General features: G+C 40.6%; 2 protein-coding genes across 5 annotated transcripts in view; both read left to right on the top strand.

The window, feature by feature from the left end:
• Positions 1-12,085, top strand: part of LOC118323107 (microtubule-associated serine/threonine-protein kinase 1-like) — a 43,612-nt gene extending 31,527 nt beyond the window's left edge. Inside the window, exons 12-27 of the mRNA XM_035655031.1 lie at positions 404-480; positions 588-796; positions 2,421-2,559; positions 2,718-2,850; positions 3,690-3,855; positions 4,036-4,137; positions 4,739-4,861; positions 5,210-5,319; positions 5,413-5,573; positions 5,781-6,040; positions 6,143-6,367; positions 6,457-6,686; positions 6,970-7,092; positions 7,204-7,337; positions 7,441-7,628; positions 8,416-12,085. Of these exons, the coding sequence (XP_035510924.1) occupies positions 404-480; positions 588-796; positions 2,421-2,559; positions 2,718-2,850; positions 3,690-3,855; positions 4,036-4,137; positions 4,739-4,861; positions 5,210-5,319; positions 5,413-5,573; positions 5,781-6,040; positions 6,143-6,367; positions 6,457-6,686; positions 6,970-7,092; positions 7,204-7,337; positions 7,441-7,628; positions 8,416-10,082 (4,047 nt within the window). The 3' untranslated portion in view covers positions 10,083-12,085. The remainder of the gene's footprint in view (positions 1-403; positions 481-587; positions 797-2,420; positions 2,560-2,717; positions 2,851-3,689; positions 3,856-4,035; positions 4,138-4,738; positions 4,862-5,209; positions 5,320-5,412; positions 5,574-5,780; positions 6,041-6,142; positions 6,368-6,456; positions 6,687-6,969; positions 7,093-7,203; positions 7,338-7,440; positions 7,629-8,415) is intronic.
• Positions 12,086-12,535: 450 nt separating this feature from the next.
• LOC118323642 (cysteine protease ATG4D-like) lies at positions 12,536-19,213 on the top strand. 4 transcript variants are annotated; one of them, XM_035655676.1, is made up of 11 exons: positions 12,536-12,699; positions 14,284-14,534; positions 14,658-14,741; positions 14,851-15,024; positions 15,804-16,107; positions 16,195-16,259; positions 17,044-17,171; positions 17,447-17,525; positions 17,625-17,701; positions 18,147-18,266; positions 18,393-19,213. In XM_035655676.1, exons 2-11 carry the CDS (start codon positions 14,342-14,344, stop codon positions 18,561-18,563), a joined length of 1,395 nt encoding a protein of 464 aa, XP_035511569.1. In that variant the 5' UTR covers positions 12,536-12,699; positions 14,284-14,341; the 3' UTR covers positions 18,564-19,213. The 4 variants fall into 4 exon arrangements, with proteins under 4 accessions (XP_035511569.1, XP_035511565.1, XP_035511566.1 ...); XM_035655672.1 differs by having other exon boundaries at positions 14,337-14,534; XM_035655673.1 differs by having other exon boundaries at positions 12,536-12,692.
• Positions 19,214-20,137: the final 924 nt, after the last annotated feature.

Consider the following 20,137-nt stretch of genomic DNA (forward strand, 5'->3'; position numbering starts at 1 on the left):
TGTCCTGCCAAGGTCCTTGTTGCTTTCACTGAAAATGTCTGCCTCATCTACTAATGACTTGGCATACATGCTTTTATCTATCTAATTAAGCTAATTTATGCTGAATTACAAAAAAACAGGACCCCCCCCCTTGAATCTCTGGGCCCTGCCTCTAGCATTAGGCCAGGCTCCAACTGCCAAAATGAAGCTGCGTAGACAAAAAAAAAGTAGAGTGAGAGGGAGGATGGTATAGTCCAGAACTGACGAGGCCTTAGAGTTATCTGTACGGAGGATTTTAATGTGCATCACCGAAGTTAAAAATAAGTGATTTTTTTGACACTATACCAGACAATATTATAACCAGTTTTTTAAGCATGTTGGTTAGACACTGTATCATATTTAATGACGACATTGTGATCCACAGGGTAAGATTAGAACAATGAAACCACCAGGAGAAGCAGACTTTCAGACCATAAAGCTGATCAGTAATGGAGCGTATGGGTGAGTATTAGTAAGAACATTAGGACGATGTGTTTTTTACAAGCAACACAGAGGCCATAAAGTCAATTTTAAAAATGTCTATATGTGTGTATCTGTGTTGGTACCAGCGCCGTGTACCTGGTGCGTCATCTGGAGACACGCCAGCGATTTGCCATGAAGAAGATTAATAAGCAAAATCTGATCCTGAGGAACCAAATCCAGCAGGCCTTCGTGGAAAGAGACATCCTCACCTTCGCAGAGAATCCCTTTGTCGTCTCCATGTTCTGTTCCTTCGAAACCCGCCGGCACCTCTGCATGGTCATGGAGTATGTAGAAGGTAAGAAAATCTGTGTGTGTGTGTAGGTGAATGAAGGTTGAGTGTTTGTTGGTTAGAAGCTCTGCCCACTTCTACACCTCCAGTTATTCTAGTTATATCTCCAATATTACCGTTTCAACTTTTGTGCCTTTAGCTTTGATTTTATATAGGTATAAACAAAACTAATGTGTCCCAAATTCACTCTACATACTAATTCTGAGCAGGTTTTAAGTATGTAGTGGGTTCACACTGGAAAAATGAAGTATATTCAAAGCAGACAGTAGGCCATACTGAACTCATTCTTTTGAGTGTGCTATCGATGGACATTATCCTTTCACAATGCAAAGAACAAGGGAAATGAAGTAGCAGCTTGAAAAATTACCTAATAACTTGTGGGTGGTGGTGAAACAGCTCCATAAAGATCTTGGAAAACAAAAACTAAACATTACATTTAAAGACAGACATGTTGCTGTAAGCAGCAGTTTAATTGGCAGTGGCATCATCTCTTACACTGGATGTATTGTATAATTTGTTATTAAGTCGGCTGATTTACTGACAACAGTATGCTAGGACATTTAGTCTGGATTTTGGACACAGCTTTTAAGTCTTCAGCCGTGTTAGCACCTCTGTGAGGCTGTAATCACTGTACGCAGAGAGGTGTTTTGAGCTAAATGCTAATGTCAGCATGCTAACATGTATAATATTTTTGTAAATTAGTTTATTTATTTTATACGCTTACTTGATAGGGACAGAGAATGTTAATGAACATCAATATAAAAATAAAAGATATAAACCTGCCAGAATTAGCAAAAATCCAAATTATGTCCATAGTCCCTAGGCAGGTAACAAATAGAAACCTTATAAATGACAATATCCAGATACACTTATACAATACACACGTAGAAAAGGAGAGAATACAATATGTCAAGTTAAAAGTGATCACATGTTGGCTCATTACAAAGGCTCTGCTACACTAACGAACGTATCATTGGCAACATCTGTGTTAACCCTACTATTTCATGTCAAAATTGCTGATGTGAAAAACATTTATTGGACAAATGAACAAATTTGGCCTGTTGACAGCACTTGATAAAAAATCATGGGATTACTAACGTTAATAAAAATGTATCCTGTGGGGAACATGAATGTCTGAACCAAACTGAATGGCAATCCATCTAATAGGTGTTAAGACATTTCACTCAAAACCACAAATGTCAACTTAGAGAAAAAGTCAGAGAATCACAGCAGTAAGCATGTGTCATCCTTTCAGATGTTTGTACACAGATTTCACAGCAGTCCATCCAATCAATTGTTGAGAGATTTCAGTGTGGAGTGATGGATCAACAACGCTAGCATGGTTAGAAATCTAGTGGCACTGCTGTCTTATTATACGCCTAGCACATAGGTAACAGAGAGGTCTAACCCTTTCCATAGGCTGTTCATACTACATTTTAAGTATAGTTGGTCCGATGCATGAATATATTCAAAGCAGTCTTTCTGATTGCCTGATTGCATTCTGTTGTGCGCGTTGCTCATCAGCTTAAGTGGAAACTAAAATGGTCTTGGAAAAGAGGTACCAGGAGACATTTATGGTAATTGCTAATGTCAGCAATAAGACTAATCAAATAATGAATTCTGCTGTCAGGTGGAGACTGTGCCACTCTGCTGAAGAACATCGGGGCTCTGCCTGTGGAAATGGCACGCATGTACTTTGCAGAGACCATCCTAGCGCTCGAGTACTTACACAACTATGGCATTGTGCACCGTGACCTCAAGCCTGACAAGTAAGACACAGTTGTTTTTCATCAAACTGTTGCAAAAAGATAATGCACATTGGAACTGTATTGTACATTGCTGGATAATTGTTATTTAATTGCTGTTTCAAAAGCATATAAATGAAGCGTGTATAGCTTGAGCTTAACTTTGCTGTTTCTATTCTCAGCCTCCTGATTACCTCAATGGGACACATCAAGCTCACAGACTTCGGCCTCTCTAAGATGGGTCTGATGAGTCTGACCACCAACTTGTATGAAGGACACATAGAGAAGGATACTCGGGAGTTCCTGGATAAACAGGTATAACGAAGACAAGATACAAATTATAGCAGAGCTGTATACTCAAGTCCCAGTCAATTTTAAGTAACTCCCACAATGAGTTGGAGCCACATTTTATAGACAATTTATTTACCTTATAATTTAAATTTAACTTTCAATTAATTTTAAGTGAGTGAGTGGTGAGCAATGTAACTGTGAATTGTGCCTTTGGCTGTTCAGCTACAGTATGATCCAAGTAAGGTTTAAAACGAATGAAACGTCCTTTGATGTCTATCATTTCTATGCAAAGATATTCCCTGTCATTGTGTCCCAGGCATATCTGAAGCATGGCAAAATGTACAGTTGGCAGAACAATAGACCAGTATTTCCTCAGTTATTATAATCATTTCTCTTTTAGGTGAGGTTTATTTTTCTCAGGTCTTTCATGCAGTGCTCATGCTTTGAATCTAAGCCTCATTATTTCCTGCGTATACATTATGGTGGCCAGAAATCTGTTAGCATTCAGTGCATACCCATCTGCACATGAAAACCCTCACCGGGGCTTTCATCTTGTCTTGGCATCTCTGAAGTGATCTACTTAGCTAGGCAGAAACACGCATGCTCTACACACGTGCCTCCCACTCAGGGTCACCTGTCTCCCACTTAGCAACAATATACTGTATATGTAAAGCAGGTAGAAAATAAACTGATGTGAGTAGCTGGTTTACAATAATCTGAGCTGAACTCGAGATATATTACAGAAGCAACAACCATCAAAGTAAATATCTGTAAAGTTTAATTAGATACTACAATAAATGTCAGTGATTATTAGAGTGATAAAATCTAACAAACAACTGAAAGAGTTGCTGTTTTTCCTTTAGGTGTGTGGTACTCCAGAGTACATTGCCCCTGAGGTTATTCTTCGTCAGGGTTACGGGAAGCCAGTGGACTGGTGGGCTATGGGCATCATTCTGTATGAGTTCCTGGTGGGCTGTGTGCCTTTCTTTGGAGACACTCCTGAAGAGTTGTTCGGACAGGTCATTACAGGTGAAGGATCAATTGTCTTGAGTATAGAATTAGATGATTTTTACATTATACACACTATACATTGCAAATAGATAAACCAGACTGTAAGAGACATATTCATTGTTTTTGATGTTGTCTTTCTCTTCGCCAAACACGTGTTTCCTCATGTCTTCCTCCCTTTCTCTCCACTGCTGCTGATAGATGACATAGTGTGGCCAGAAGGGGATGAGGCTCTCCCTGTCGATGCCCAGCACCTGATCTCCTCCCTTCTGCAGACGAATCCACTGGTTCGACTGGGCACAGGTTGGTCACCTTGATCAGTGGTTTCCAATCCTAAAGGCTCAGTGTGTAACATTTAGGATGATCTATTGTCAGAAATGGAATAGTTAATGTCAGAACTGTCAGTTTTTTGTTTTGTCATGTTTGCATTAATATTACCATCCCTTGGAGAAGAAGAAGCTGGATGTTTCAACCATTTATCCATTACTTTTAGCTAACTGTTGAGACTTCTCTGCTCTCTTAACTAGTTTTTATGCACTCTCAGTCTCAAAATGTGGTGTTCAGGTGTTCCAGCTGACTCTATATGTGGATATATATATATATATTTTTTCAATTAAATCATAATTTCTCTTTTTCAAATTAGTTGATCTACTCCACAATCATTCCACATTGCACCCTGGCAACTGTAGAAATATCCCCTGGGGTACACTTATCCCTGGTTGAGAATCACTGACCTAGTACACTAACTATCGTCCTGCCTGAAGGCTCACAGGTTCAGTGTACCCAAATAAGTCAACTTCTGTCTCAGTCAAAGTGCCTCTACTTGCTTTAGGGCTGCAGTTATTACCTGTCAGTCTTTGTCTCCCCCGCTCACTCTCTCCCCCTCCCTTCCTCTGCCCTCTAGGTGGAGCTTTTGAAGTGAGGCAGCACTCGTTCTTCACAGAGGTGAACTGGAACAGCCTGCTGAGACAGAAGGCAGAGTTCATTCCTCACTTAGAGTCTGAAGAAGACACCAGTTATTTTGACAGTAAGTCTACTTTTGGGGATTCCAGACACGGACCACAGATCCCTTTGAGATTAGGGAGATTAGATTTTATTCATCTAAACAACTCAGGGTCTGAATCATCACCATCTCTGCTACAACAACATCATTAACTCTCCCATGTAACCATGATAACTGCTGTCAAGGCAGTTATTAGTGTAATGTGCATTTTTAGACTTGAATGTGTCAATTCACCATGAGCAGGAGTTTGAAGCTTTTTATGTAGGTTAACCTTTCAGTGTGTCAGTATAATAAGTGAGATCAGTAACAGAGAGAAACTGTTCACTGTAACCCATTGTAAAGCCATGCTATCTTGTTATCATTCCTCACCAGCCCGATCTGATCGCTACCATCATGTGCAGTCATACGATGAGGATGATATCAACGACGATGAGCCTGTAGAGATACATCGCTTCTCATCCTGCTCCCCTCGCTTCAGCAAGGTCAGATTGGACATTCAGATTAACCCTAGAATGTTTGAAGCATTAAAAAGGCAATTCATCAGTCCACATAACAATACAATGTTGTACGTGCAGGTGTACAGCAGTATGGAACATCTGTCCCAGCTGGAGCATAAAGCCCCTGGTGTGACTCTACGGGAGCACAAGGTCCCCAGGGAAGATCGAGTGGCCAAGAGAGAGAGCCTGGGTAGCTTCACACTCAGGGACAAGAGCTGGAGGACTGGATCACCTGAGATGTGAGTGCAGAAAATATACAGAAACCGTCAAATAAAATTGGATATAGGTCTGGTTTGTTAAAGAGATCATAAACCCAACAGCACAATAAAAATGTTTTTCTCATGTCCAAAGAAGTGTCTATCTAACCACATACAGTGGTTTCATGGTTGGGAACAGATTCATTGAGAATAACAGTATTTACCACTACGACTGCCTTGCTTTTTCAGGAAGCGCTTGTCCTGCTCAGAGTCCTCCTTCACTGAGAGTGACTCCAGCCCGCCGTCTGGGGCCCGAAGACGCTTTTCTGCCCTAATGGATACACACCGCTTGGCCTCACCACTGGAAGTTGACTCTGAGCTGCCTGTCCCTACCAGACAGCCTCCAGTGAAGACCAGGGGGGCTTCTCTGGAAGGAGCCATGGGTGCCATCACATCTCAGGGTGATCTGAGACCATTACTTAAGGATAGCAACGGGCTCACAGCCACAGGTAGAACGGGATAAGGCACCATGACATCATGTACATGTATATCACTATTTATAACAAGAGCATTTATTTATTGTTGCCTTTCATGTCACTACCATGCCACAGACAAGCATTTGAGACCTGCTGATGCATCGTTGCCTCTACCAGGCAGTGCCACTGTTCTGGGGCTTCCAGACCCACAGGCGTCCCGTGGGGCCACCACTGACCTGGTGCTGCGGAGGGTTCGCCACCAGCAGCTTTCAGCTGAAGGAGAGAAACGTAATTCACGACCAGGAACCAAAGTTATCAAATCTGCTTCTGCTACTGCTTTGTCTGTCATCATTCCTGCTGGTAAACACACTGGTTTTGTGACAAATGAACTCTTAAAAACATACCTATGATTAAATCCTGTAACCATGACTCCATCCCTCTCTCCCCAGTTGAGCAACATGGTGCCTCCCCTCTAGCGAGCCCCATGTCTCCTCGCTCTCTCTCCTCCAATCCCTCCTCCCGTGACTCTTCTCCCAGCAGAGACTTCTCTCCCATGGTCAACGTCCCACATTCACCAATCACCATCCACCGCTCTGGGAAGAAGTATGGCTTCACTCTCCGAGCCATCAGAGTCTACATGGGAGACAGTGATGTCTATAGCGTACACCACATTGTCTGGGTAAGCAAACAGTTTTCAGAGTTCTTGATGACTCTAAATATGTTTACTATAACTATTAGTACTACTAATAATAATATTAACAATAATAATAATAACAATAATGTTAAATGTGTAGAGTAATTAGCAAATAAAAAGGTGCCAAACTAAAACATTGAAATCCAATGAATCAGGATAGAATAGTAAGAATAAAGAATAAAATCAGCTGTTTGTCTGCATTGTGCAGACATACAGCTTTTCTGTGTAAATACCTAATTCTGTTTCTGTTCCTTTGTTCTAATCACAGCATGTAGAAGATGGAGGTCCCGCCCAAGAGGCTGGACTTAGTGCCGGTGATCTCATCACTCATGTAAACGGGGAGTCAGTCCATGGTCTGGTCCATACAGAGGTGGTGGAGCTCATTCTGAAGGTGAGGACTATACATTAGGTAGTTATATACACATTTTAAGGTTTTTGTAAGATGGTTCAGTTAAGATTTGCTCATAAAATAATATGATTCATATGAATATATAACCTACAGAGTGGAAACAAGGTGACAGTGACTACTACCCCATTTGAGAACACTTCTATAAAAGTGGGTCCTGCCCGCAAGTCCAGCTATAAATCCAAGATGGCCCGGCGCAGTAAGAGGACAGGAGCCAAGGAGGGACAAGAGTGCGTTATAGATGCATTTCATCACAAGAATACATCATATTTTAGGAGAGGTACATGCCTTTATTATTATATGCCCTCATCATATCATTTTTTATCTTTTCAGTAAGAAACGCAGCTCCCTGTTCAGGAAAATTACCAAGCAGTCCAACCTGCTCCACACCAGCCGAAGCCTCTCTTCTTTAAATCGCTCTCTCTCATCTGGAGACAGTCTCCCAGGCTCCCCCACGCACAGCATCTCCGCCCGCTCGCCCACCCAGACTTACCGCTCCACTCTTGAATCCCCTCACTTGGGTTAGTATGGAAGGCCTTGAACACATGTGTCTGTTCTTACCAGGGTTGACTCTCTGCTGGCCATGAAAACAATCCCTAGTAGATTTAAAACATTGACATTGTTAAAGGCCCTGATATTTGATTTATATAGTATATGTTTTGCTTTTAAAAAGCAACTTAAAAGTACTATGTGGAGTTTCTAACCCCTAATAGCACTGTGGACCACGAGTGGACTCCATTTTGATTTTTTCCAAATCATGTGGGCCTTGGCCTTGTGTGCCAACAATGGGCCAACAAATGTGTTAATGCACCAACAAGTGCAGTGAAGAAGAAGACTGCTAGCAGTATACCACGGGTGTAAATAATGCAGGATTTTTTGCAAAAAAAAGAAAGAAAGGCTTTTCAAATGTTTAATGAGGTTGGAAAGGCACTCCACACACTTTTCAGACTTCAAGGATACACACTTTGGTTTTGGTGAGAAACAGTCAGCAGAAACTTTGTTTACAAGAAAACTTCAGAACTCCACAGGGCAACTTTAACACAAGGCTAAGCAGCAGTGTACAGCAACAGAAAAAACAGGATTTTTTAAGTTACTTTTTAATCATGTTCATGTCCTTTATTTCATCCCAATTTCTCTCTTCTAGCCTGATCCATTACATAGTTTCTGAAAGAGTATTAATATGTACAAAGTATAAAAAAAACAAAAGAGCAAAACACATTTCACTGTAAGAATTTCAATTCCTGACTGAACAGAAATGCAGTGTTGACATATTGTGATAGAAATGTTTATTTCCTCTCCTCTCCTCAGGCACCTCCTCCCAGAGCAGCTCCCCAGCATCCAGTACCCCAAACTCCCCAGCAGCCTCTCACCACATGAGGCCCAGCTCCCTGCACGGCCTGTCTCCCAAACTCCACCGCCAGTACCGCTCTGCTCGCTGCAAATCTGCTGGCAACATCCCTTTGTCCCCTCTGGCTCACACCCCCTCCCCGACCACCTCCTCTCCTCCACCTCTCAGTGGCCACACTATAGGAAGCTCCAACACCACACAGATGTTTCCTGCCAAACTGCACTCCTCCCCTCCTGTTGCCCGCCCTCGTCCCAAAAGCGCAGAGCCACCCAGGTCCCCCCTGCTGCAGCGGGTGCAGTCAGCGGAAAAGCTAGGAGCGCCAATTCTGCCTTCTTCCTCTTCATCATCATCATCTCCTTCACCTCTGACAGGTGGGGTGTCATTACGTAAGCATAGCCTGGAGGTGGCGCATGGGGACTACAGGAGAGAGTCATTCCACTGTGAGCACAGCCTGCAAAGTCTGCTAGAGATGGAAGGAGAGAATGGACCAGCTCCCCCGTCTCCTTCATCATCTTCTTCCCCTTCTCCTCCCATGGGAGGGGAGATTGGAGGCCTGAAGCCTGTTAGGAGGCTGGGAAGGCAGGAGTCACCCCTCAGCCGTGACACGCTGGTGACAGCAAAAGAGAAAGATACCCAAACCACACCGTCTGAGCTCACAGGGTCACAAACTGAGAGCATGGCTACTAAAGCTGAGTCCAAGACCAGTGTTGTTGACACAAGTAAATCATTATCCAGTGCTGAGGTCCTGAAGAAGAACATAAGTGGAGCTGCGGTGGAGACCAAGTCAAGTCCAGCTGTGGTTTCATCCACTAAAGAGGCCAAGCCTAGCCCAGGGGACAAACCTCAAACTGCAAGCAGCTCAAGTTCTGAGGCAACAGTCTCCAAGAGTAAAGTCAGTGAGAAAATGTCAACTCCCGGCACATCAAAGGCCCTCCAACAACAAGACAGCAAGCAGCAGAGTACACAGACAGGCAGCGGACCGGCAACCAAAGCTCAGAAGACTGAGGAGAAACTGAAAGGTACTGCAAGTACAGACAAAGGTAACATACAGAAAGTATCATCTGCAGAGCCGTCCAAGCCACCACGTAAAGGCGCGGAGACGGCTGAGAAAGGAGGCATCGGTGGCAGTGATAAAACCGCTGATAAAGCAACTGAGACACCTAAAGTCAAAGGACCTGCACCCCCAGTTCCCAGTCAGGTTCAAAGCCACCCTACAGCTCATGTGCCAGCTGCCACCAGATCCAAAGTGGAGAAGGTATCAAACAGTTACCGCGGGGCCAAGGAGGAGAGGGCCCACCTGGAGGTCCTGGAAGAGAATCCCATGTCGCCCTCCTCACCCTGCTCGAGCAAGTCTCGCCCCATGTCTCCAGGGGACAAAACCAGCTTTGTCACCCAGCTCACGAGCGTGGCCAAAACAGTGCTCGGGCCGATGAAAGGGGCATCGCAAGAGGGGGCCAAGGTAAAAGACACCTCCAAGTCAAGTGAGGAGAAGCGAGGCAACACAGCAGGAAAACCAGAGGCTTCGTCCGGGGGTGGCCGCCGGGGGGCGCAGACAGCGGCCTCAGTGAGCACCGGCACCGCCCAGACTGATAAAGGAAACAGTCGGAGCTCCAAGCATCATTCGTGATAAGAGAGCTTGAGAAAGAGCCAGACTCTCCCATGTAATGCCTTTTACTGTAGCATCACACTGACATATCATGAATTAACATGACTTTTTGGTTGGAGGGGGGTCGTGAATGCCTGAAGAAATAACACCAAATAGATGACATGTGACATGTAGACACATAATATGTGAACAAAGATGCATTAGCCATGTTGGAAAATGTGCGCTCATGGTATCATAATGTAGGCTTGTGTATGTACTGTATGTTCATCACAATGTGTTGTATATAAGAAAAAAAATGCATATGTCTTAATGCATGTCTGACACTGTACATGGCAAATGAGAGAATATTTAAAAAATAACAAAAGATGAAAAATATAAAGCAGACCTTAAGGTGGTGAACACTGTGAACAACTTTTCAACAACAACAACAACAACAACAAGCAAACTGTTAACTACGTGTAAACAAGCTGGATTCTGTTATAAACGGGCATTACCCACATTTCAGATCAGCTCCAGTGCCATCATTTAGTTTGAGTCGTAAAATAATTAACAGACTGTATTCCCTTAGTGTTCAGTTACTAAAAGAGTTCAGGATCATGTAGTGAGGAATATAACAAACATACTGGAAACTGGACCAAGATACAGAAATGCTTGCAGCGATGGACTTAGAGCTGGTTTGCTTCAGATCTGTTTAAGGGCTGAATTTCAGAGGAATTGAAAGAGGTAGATTAGATGAACTTGCACAGGGACACTATGCAATGTGCTAATAATGCCAGTTTTTTTTTTTTTTTTTTTGGTGTCCCTAATTAACTAAGTTTACATTGTGCTTCAGACAAGAGGAGAAGAGAGAGGAAAGGGTTGCAATAAGCCGAGCTAACACATTTTGTTGTAAACGTTGTCTCCGTTGATCGTAGTGAAATGTGCAATGATATGTTTTAGGCTATATTGAGTGAATATACTAGTATGTTGGGAGACAAAGTGCGTAAAGTACCATAATGAAAGCAGCACTCATAGGAGACTAGGCTAGAAATGCTCTTTCACTCATTCTTTTCTATTTATGCAGATGTATGGTATATTGTGTATAATGTCACGTGTGAAGGAAAGTGCCAGTCTTTTTATTTAGGGATAATGTGATTTTTTTTCTGTTTACACTTAAATGTATAATAATATGCAATCCAACAGTGCCCAGTTCCATAAAACTGAGCACGCTTGTCAGTGAAACAGTAGTAGACTACACACAAAGCCAGGAGTAGATATGTTGAGAGCATCTTAGTGGTGAGGTCTTGTTTGTACTTGTGTATTACAGAAAAATGATGTTGATAGTTTTGGGACACCAGGCTCAGACCTGTCTTAGACTGCCACCTTGTGGACGACATCACATGACACCCTAAGTCCTGAGGTACAAAGACAGATAGGTGTTTTTTTGCCTGTGGATCTTTCCATTTCATACATTATTATTCTGATGCATCAGTCGATGAACACATTTAGATTTCAGATGAGATTTGCAGTCAAAAAGTCTTTATTTTATCCATGAGGATGTAGTGGTTATCAGACATTAACCCACTGTTTGGACTTTAAACAGCTGTGTTTTTGTGTGTGATGTGAGAAAACTGCACTTTATTTTGTGTCAAATATTTTTTACTTAATTATCTTGTATATTTATTTTATTACTTTTCTATTTGTTCTATTTATCCATTGTTTTTATTTATTCAAACATTTTTTTTACATGTCATCAATTAGTAAATTTCTGCTCTACTACTGAAATTAGTTATTTATAAATTTTACATTTAGACTGACAAATCTACCAAATCTCTGTGGCTACCCATTGTGTGCAGTTTTGAAGTTTGTCATTCCATAAGTCTGAAATTGTAATATTGCTGTCATGTCCACCTTTGTCCAAGTGTTTGACTTTTTTACAACAACAACTATCTCTTGACTGTTGTTGTCCATTACATTGCTACATATTTACTAGCCACTGTTGTGAAAAACCAATGCAAAAAAGCCTATAGTGAAGAAATGTAATAAAATGCAGGAAAAAAAACTAGTTTTGTCTGAATTTTATTTTTAGATAAAACGTTGACAGTGTATAGGGTGCCAGTGTTGTGTTAAACAAACTTTAGACAATTAAATTCCAGTTTTGTTTGTTAAAATCAAAGTAATGGGAATATTTCCAGCTGCTGAATGTAATTGTTTCCATTTTCAAAGCTAATTTCCTCCATTGTTTCAAATTAATCCAATACTGTAATTGGATTTTAAATTAGGGAGGTGACAAAAAAACAACAATATACAATATATTTTTTATATATATGATATTGGAACTAATTGTTATTATTAATTATTAATTTGTTAGAGGGGTAACTGACATATGTTTCACTGTAATATTATTACTAGTAATGAAGGAACTCATGACGGGTATAAAGTGATTGGTCCGCTGTTGACCAATCACAGCAGCGCTAATACGTGACCAGTATAAACAGGAAGTGAGTGCACATTTATTACGCTGCTCCTTTCTAACACGACTGCAGACTGTTTGTGTGTCTATGGTTTGATAAACACACCGACTCCTGCAGTGGAGTCCATCCAATGACTTACTCTGATCAAAGGAGACACAATGACGGCTCCCGAATGAAGGTAAAAGGTGAATTTAATGCATCCATACTTTAATAAATCCTCTGTCAGTGAACGAGCTCTGAAGGTGGGATGCCCAAAAGTTAATGTCAGGAAATGAAAACTACACAGAACATGGTTAGACCTTGAGTTATATTTGATTTACAGTGTCCTATATTTGTTTAAGTTTATGTGTCAGTACTATGTCACTGTTAATTGGTGTTAATTATACTAATGTGTGCGTTTTTGTATGAGCAGGTTAGCCAGATAGCATGCAGCTTTTAGATGAATGTACAGTAATTATGGCTTCATGTTATTTATTAATCCGTATTTTAATCGCTTAGACTTCAACAGTGGCCACCATTTTTTGTTATGTTGTCTAACCAGCAGTTCAAATGTTGTTTTTTAAATTTAGTTAACTGGAAATGATGAACTCGTTTATTTACTATCTGTAAATAATGAGGTTTTTATTGTTTATGTTTAAATTACAAAGGAGCTAAGAAGTGTTGTTATGTTATGTCTTTATTTATTTTATATTAATTTTCACGTGGGGCATATTGTTATTATTATTATTATTATTATTATTATTATATAGTTATGAGTTAATGGAAAATGAATGAAGACTTTATTTTTAACTAAATATTTTTGAATGTATTACACTACTCATACTTATTAAGTGTATTTTCATATTATGCTGCTTCATAGTTCTAACGTTACTTCACTAACGTTACATCTCAGTGGGAAATGTACTTTTACTCCACTACATCTATCTGACCGCTATATTTATAGTTGTTACTTTCAGATAAAGATTTTATCTCAAAAACACTATATGATAAGCTCATGAAATTCAAAGATTAAACACGTGGTTCCCAACCGTTTTGGATTGTTAAAAGATTGTTTGATTTAAAATTTCAAAAAACAGATGAGAGAGAAAAGTGAAAAAATACCATTGATTCTTGTTTCTCTTTTAATTAATCAATTCACGACCCCTCTGGTTTATCTTGTTTTCGACGGGGCCTGACTTCTGTGTATGGATCCACTGAACTAAAATAAGAGCTCCCTACTATCTTACACATTGATCCATCAGTATCAACAATCAAATAATATCCTATATGATAATAATGATGATGATTATAATACTTGATAAGTTTTTCAATGCATAACTTAGTATCTTTTACATTTACTTAGGTTGAAGATCCGAGTACTTTTCAACCACTAATTACATTACTGACATACAATATATACCTATTTAACGGCACACATTTGTGTCGGTGAACGCTGTTTGTTGCAGTCGTCTTGTATCTACTGATGTTTTAGAGGAGGGAAGCCAAATGTGGGGGAGAATAGTCTTTCACCAGCACCTCTCCTGCTGCAGCTAAATTGACATATCTGAAATTCCTTGAGTCACAGGATGCAGTCACATGGTTTTCTCTCTTTACTTACTGTCATTGAGAATTATTCACTTTGCTGTGGTTAACATTAACCATTAATGAGCTCTGGAGTCAGAACATGTTTGTTTCAAGACACAATAATATAATTTACTGTATGCGTTTGCATCATGTTCTTGTGTCACGTGTATATAATGTTGTCTAATGCCCCTTTTATGTCTACGTAGGCTGCTGCTGTGAAAAGGAGCAATTCTTCACGCTCTGTCTCTGTCATCTCCAGTTGTTATGAATCCCAGCACCTCCTCGGCTCACTGCGTGGGCCAGTCTCCTACAGATGATCTAATGGATGACTGGCTCTTACTCTCTACTGAGTCTGCTGGGCCTCAGCACCTGGAAGTGAGCAGGGAAGACCAGGAGGGAGAGGACAGAGGCAAATTCAAATCCAAGTTGGTCTCAGCATGGAACAGCGTCAAATATGGTCTGTTTTACTGCTCTGACATAGTAACTCTTTTATATTGTTACTGTGTAATAAGAGCAGATCTGATTGTTCTCCTTGGTTTGGGGATATGAAACTGTGTCTCTTTCCCCTTTAATGTTTCAGGCTGGTCTTTGAAGCAGAAATCCAAATTCAGCAAGAGCTCTCCTGTGATCATGCTCGGACAATCCTATGAGCTCAAGGATCAAGGTGAGGCCTTGAGCAGTGGGCCTTCATACCACCTGAAATTGTCTCCTACATGTGAATCTAAAACCAAAGTTTTTATTTAATTTTAATTCAAGCTCTGTAACTGTGTCAGGTGAGAGAGAGCGTTTCCGTCGCTCCTTTGCATCTCTCCTGTGGCTGACATACAGACGGGGTTTCCCTTCACTGGCAGGCAGCTCCCTGACCACCGACAGCGGCTGGGGCTGTGTTCTACGCACGGGGCAGATGCTGCTGGCGCAAGGCTTGCTCCTGCACCTGAGGCCACCAGGTGACCACAGACACAGGCACACGGCAATGTCACCTGCAGCTGGATAGGTCAACAGACACACATTCATAAAAATATTGTCATCTGAACTGTCTGATCTCATGGGAAGGACTAATTCTGGTACACAACATGTAACAAATGTGTCATTGTCAGATATACTCAGACAATCTAAGATAGGCTAGTAAGCCTTTAGCAGGGCTAGTCCAGATTATATCTAGCTACTGCTTTACTAATGTGTTAAACTCAATTACTAAGATGTTTGCGCAAGATTTTTCAGTTACAGAAAACCAGTCAGAATAAGTCTGTAAATTAGCTTTAGCTAAAGTTAGCAATGACTGCCCTCCAGCTAGTGTTACCTACCAGGAGTGCAGACACTGCAGTTTGGTTTTTCACATATTTTCCTATAAATGTTGTGTGAGGATGAAAGGATAAACATTTATTTGTCCAAAAGTCAGATTCTGGTTCAGTTTTGACCAAATGTGTAGTTACTGAGTTTGGGCTTTGTACAGCAGTGCAGTGTTGCCATGTTTACAATAAGGTAGACTTCAAAATGCTCACAAAGTTTAAGTAAGATTAAATAACAATAATACAAATGTACTTAAAATATCAAAAGCTTGGTTACAGTACATTTTGTTCCTTCCACCCTTGCGTCACATATTGTGACTTATCTGTGTGATAAGAACAACGAGGAACAAAGCAGTCTGTCCAGGTCATAAGAGAAACCATTTCATGTTGATATTTGGTCTTATACTCATTTTACTTTCTCTTTACATCATTTTAAGGTTGGACTTGGTCTGTGAGCCACCATGCAGTTAAAGATGACATGGACCTTCTGGTGACTCGTACCACAGACAGTGCAGAGCGTGGAATGAATTTAAAGGAAGGGCCCAGCAAGAGGGGTCGCAAACTGAGCTTGGATTCCTGCCTGAACAGAACCATGGAGGCTTCACACAGGAGGGTGGTATCGTGGTTTGCAGACCATCCCACAGCCCCGTTTGGGATACACAAGCTGGTGGAGTTGGGCAAAAGCTCAGGGAAGAAAGCCGGGGACTGGTATGGACCTTCTATTGTGGCACATATCCTCCGGTGAGACCTGAAGTTCAGTTATCCTAACCAACTTTTATGAAAATGTAACCTATAATGTATCCTACTGTAAATATCATCTTGTTTCAGGAAAGCTGTGGCAGCATCGGCGGACCTTCCTAATCTAGTCGTGTATGTTGCACAAGATTGCACCAGTGAGTAATTTCTTTCATCAGTGTATTTGCTCTCTCCTCTGAAGGGCAGAGCCAATGCAGCAGTTTCCCCACAGCTGTACAAACAGAGAAATGGATCAGTGCTTTAGGCTTATTTAGACATTCCTCTATTATTGAGGAGAGTGGGCGATTTAAATCATCTGTGAGTATTTATATATATTTTTTCATTTTGCTGCTTTCTATTTACATGATCTGCAATACCATAATAAAACAGCTCAGCCTTTCTTTGTGGATTAGAAAAAAGTCTTTTTCCTTAAAGGACCCCGTTTTCTATCATTGAGTAAACTGACAACCCCTGACCAAGTGACGTATTTTATGGATATTTAATTAATTATTATTTATTATATTCACTGCATAACAATAACAGTACAGAACAACTGGTAAACCGTACAATGAACCCAAATAGTGAACAATAACTGCAGGACGTTTGTGTAAAACGAGTGATTTGGATGAATTTCCTTTTAATTACTTCAGAGATCCTAATAATTTAGGGAACTTTTTTTTACAATTTCTGTATTATGTATTTTGGACATTTTTAACAATCATACATACTTAACAGGCTCTAACCCCCAGGTTGGGAACCACTGTGGTAGAACTTGCGCCCCAAGTACTAAGGCTTTCTCTCTACTTTCTCTCTCCCCACTTTCCTGTCTCTCTTCAGCTGTTCGTGCCTAATAAAGGCGATAAAAGCCCTAGAAATAATCTTTGAAAAAAAAAAAACGTTTAGAGGAATTATTGAACCATGGCTCTTTCTTTCTTTGTTCAGTCTACTTGGAGGATGTGAGGAGTTTGTGTGAGCGGCCTCCCCCTCAGTCCTGGAAGTCTGTCATCATCCTGGTTCCTGTGCGACTTGGAGGACAAGATCTCAATCCGTCCTACATCACTTGTGTCAAAGTATTTTATGCATTCACTCCTATGTGCATTCACTGAGTAGTCTTCTATGAGGTCAAAGTGGGGTCATTGTGGGGGTTTTCAGCAAAAGTAGTACAGCTACAGTATAATTTACTATAAAGTAACTCGTTACAGTAGTGTGATTATAGGCTTCATTCTCCTTGTGTACAATGTGGTCGCACAGTTCAGTAATAAATCAGCATCCCCCTGAATGGGTTTCTCTCTAGTCTGAAAAGTAAGTACAAAGAACAACAACCCATTCATCATCTTCTGCACAGAAACTCTTGACATTACAATGCTGCATTGGAATCATTGGGGGCAAACCGAAGCACTCTTTGTTCTTCATCGGCTTCCAGGGTATGTGTGCAGCACAGTGTACATCATAATCACTGTGCCCAGCTGTTTGATGTCAGTCCTTTCACTTTTTTTTCTTCCTCTGGCCCTGCTGTGCAAAAGATGACCATCTGCTGTACTTGGACCCTCACTACTGTCAGCCCACAGTGGATATAACAAAAGAGAGCTTTCCCTTGGAGGTATGAGGAAGTCATGTTTCTCTTTTTCTTTTTGGTTTCTGTTTCGTTTCGTCATGTGACACCTGTGCTCAGTCAGTCATGTAAATCAATCAATTTTTTTTAAAGCCGTACCCCCAAAGTACTGTCAGCTGCACTCAAGTACCCCTCCATCAGCACCACCAGTCATGTTCCAGTTGTGTTTATTTAAATAACTGGATGTTATTTAACACTATTGACTATAACGGTGGATTTATTTCTCTTTTTTTTTTTTGCCCAATTTATACATAGTTTTTAGCTCACTAGACTTTTCAGCTCACTTACTAACTAGTTTTCACACGGTGATCAGCGTTACAGTTTTTTCTTTTCCAATTGATGCAATCTACATCAGGAATATTTGCTTTGAATCTAATGAGACCTTTTTCTGATTTGTGTTCTTTTATTTTGCTTCCTCTCCCGTCGCTTGCAGTCCTTTCACTGTAAATATCCCAGGAAAATGTCTTTCTCTCGCATGGACCCCAGCTGTACCATAGGGTTCTATGCTAAAGGCCAGAAGGACTTTGAATCACTGTGCACTGTTGTTTATGAGGTATGTGACTGGGTTATTTGGGTCTCTTTTCATGGAACATTTGGCTTGTTAACATGCTCCAGTGTAGCTGCTATGTATCTTCTCCCATAGCTAGTTGAGTTATTGTTCTGTCTGTTTCTCCCATAGGCGCTCTCCACATCTGCAGGGGCGTACCCCATGTTTATATTTGCAGAAGGAAAAAGTCAGGAAGAGGAGAGAAGTAAAACGCCCACAAACAATATCACCTACATCCAGAGGAAGAGTGAGCGGAAGAGAGTCGACACCAGCAACAGCCTGGACGAGTTTGTTCTATTATGAACAGAAGAAGATCAAATCTGCCCTGAGGGGCGAACCGATGGTGATCAATGATCACACTATATGAGACTGTGTGACACTGTGTGGCAACTACTGAGCGTAAGAACGAAATGTCCTTAATAACCTGAAGGGACTTCCTTTAAAGGTTTTGTAAAATGAAGTGGCCAGGTATCATTAATGACACTACAATATTTTTTATTGCTGTTCTGTGCTCATTTGAATTTTTATTTATTGTTTTAAGATGAGAAAATTTCATTTAATATTCAACTGAAGAACTTAAAAGGATGTTTTTCTTCTATCTCAATTTGTGTTTATCCATGAAGCTGTGTTCTTTTTACTTTAATATATTCAATAGAATGAAAGTATAATAATAGAAATAATACATTTCATCCAGGGACAAACTTGAGGTAGGGTTTTACTGAGATATACAGTGTCACTGTTTCATGTCATGTGACAGGCAGTGCTGCCTTTGAATGGATTAGAAAATTGGATTCCTTTAAACATGTGACTCAGAAATTAGAAACAATAAAAGAACACAACTTTACTTTAGGAGTCAAACATTGTGGGGAAAAAAAACTGTATTTACTGAAAATATTCTTACAAGCTGGATTATATTTGCTGTCTTTTATCCAAATAAACAATTTAAGAACAAAGAACAAAGGAATTCATTTTTAATTCTGTTCACCGTCAGGATGACACATTTATTGCAGTGGAGTGCTTTTTGAGTTTTTAGGGACTGTATGAAAATGATTGGGGTGATGAGAGGGGGCAGATGTTTTTATTTTATAAGAAAGCAAGTTCCTCTGCAGCATTATATTATATTATATATATATATATATAATATTGTCTTTGGACCCTGACTGCAGTCTCCTCCCCCATCTATCTCAAACATGGTAAACATAAAATATTCTTTCTGTTGGTTGTTCCTCCACTTTGGTCCAGACTAAAATAATAATAATATTACAGACGCTGTGGGTCCGCTATGTTAAACATCCATGTTTCTACAGTAGCCCAGAACAGACAAACCCTGGCTCTCAATAGGGCCTTTTGTGTTTCACCATGTTTTTACTTCACAGCCCACTCTCATTCCCGGGTTGTCAAATGAATACGCGACTGGTGTTGAGTTGGTTGCAATCTGCAACTTCACCACAAAGACTGGCCTCGTTTTGAGCCTGTGCACCTGAGAGTGTCTCCTCTCGTAGTCTTGGTACTGGCAGCCAGTCCCTCTCTGTCCCTTCTTTCTCCGGTTTTTGTGCCGATTATGAGGGATTTGAAAAAGAAAAATACAAGGATTCAACAAAATAATATTAAATATTTCATAATAAATGTATGTGTAATTTTCGATTTTCTGAATGGTTGTTTTTTTTTTAAAACTTGGTGGTTTCCTCTCAAGCAGATTAAAGATACTGACACAGAGACCTGACATCACCTTCCTTAAGCTGAGCGATCACGTCAGCCAACATGCAGCAGTAAATAACTGTTTGTCAGGCCAGAAATTACATAGAGATTTAAAAATTTTCTTCACAATATTCCTGACAATAATTATGGTGTGTACGTTTGAATTGATCTGATGTGTG

This window comes from Morone saxatilis, unplaced genomic scaffold (assembly GCF_004916995.1).
Source record: "Morone saxatilis isolate NCDOM2014 unplaced genomic scaffold, NCSU_SB_2.0 Contig14, whole genome shotgun sequence".
NCBI lineage: Eukaryota > Metazoa > Chordata > Actinopteri > Moronidae > Morone > Morone saxatilis.

Bases quoted from the DNA above. Each gene is read 5' to 3' on its own strand.
- LOC118323642 (XM_035655672.1), top strand. From the start codon at position 12,645: ATGACTTACTCTGATCAAAGGAGACACAATGACGGCTCCCGAATGAAG. The intron at 14,742-14,850 runs GTGAGGCCTTGA...TAACTGTGTCAG, and splicing joins CTATGAGCTCAAGGATCAAG to GTGAGAGAGAGCGTTTCCGT. The intron at 18,267-18,392 runs GTATGTGACTGG...TTTCTCCCATAG, and splicing joins TGTGCACTGTTGTTTATGAG to GCGCTCTCCACATCTGCAGG.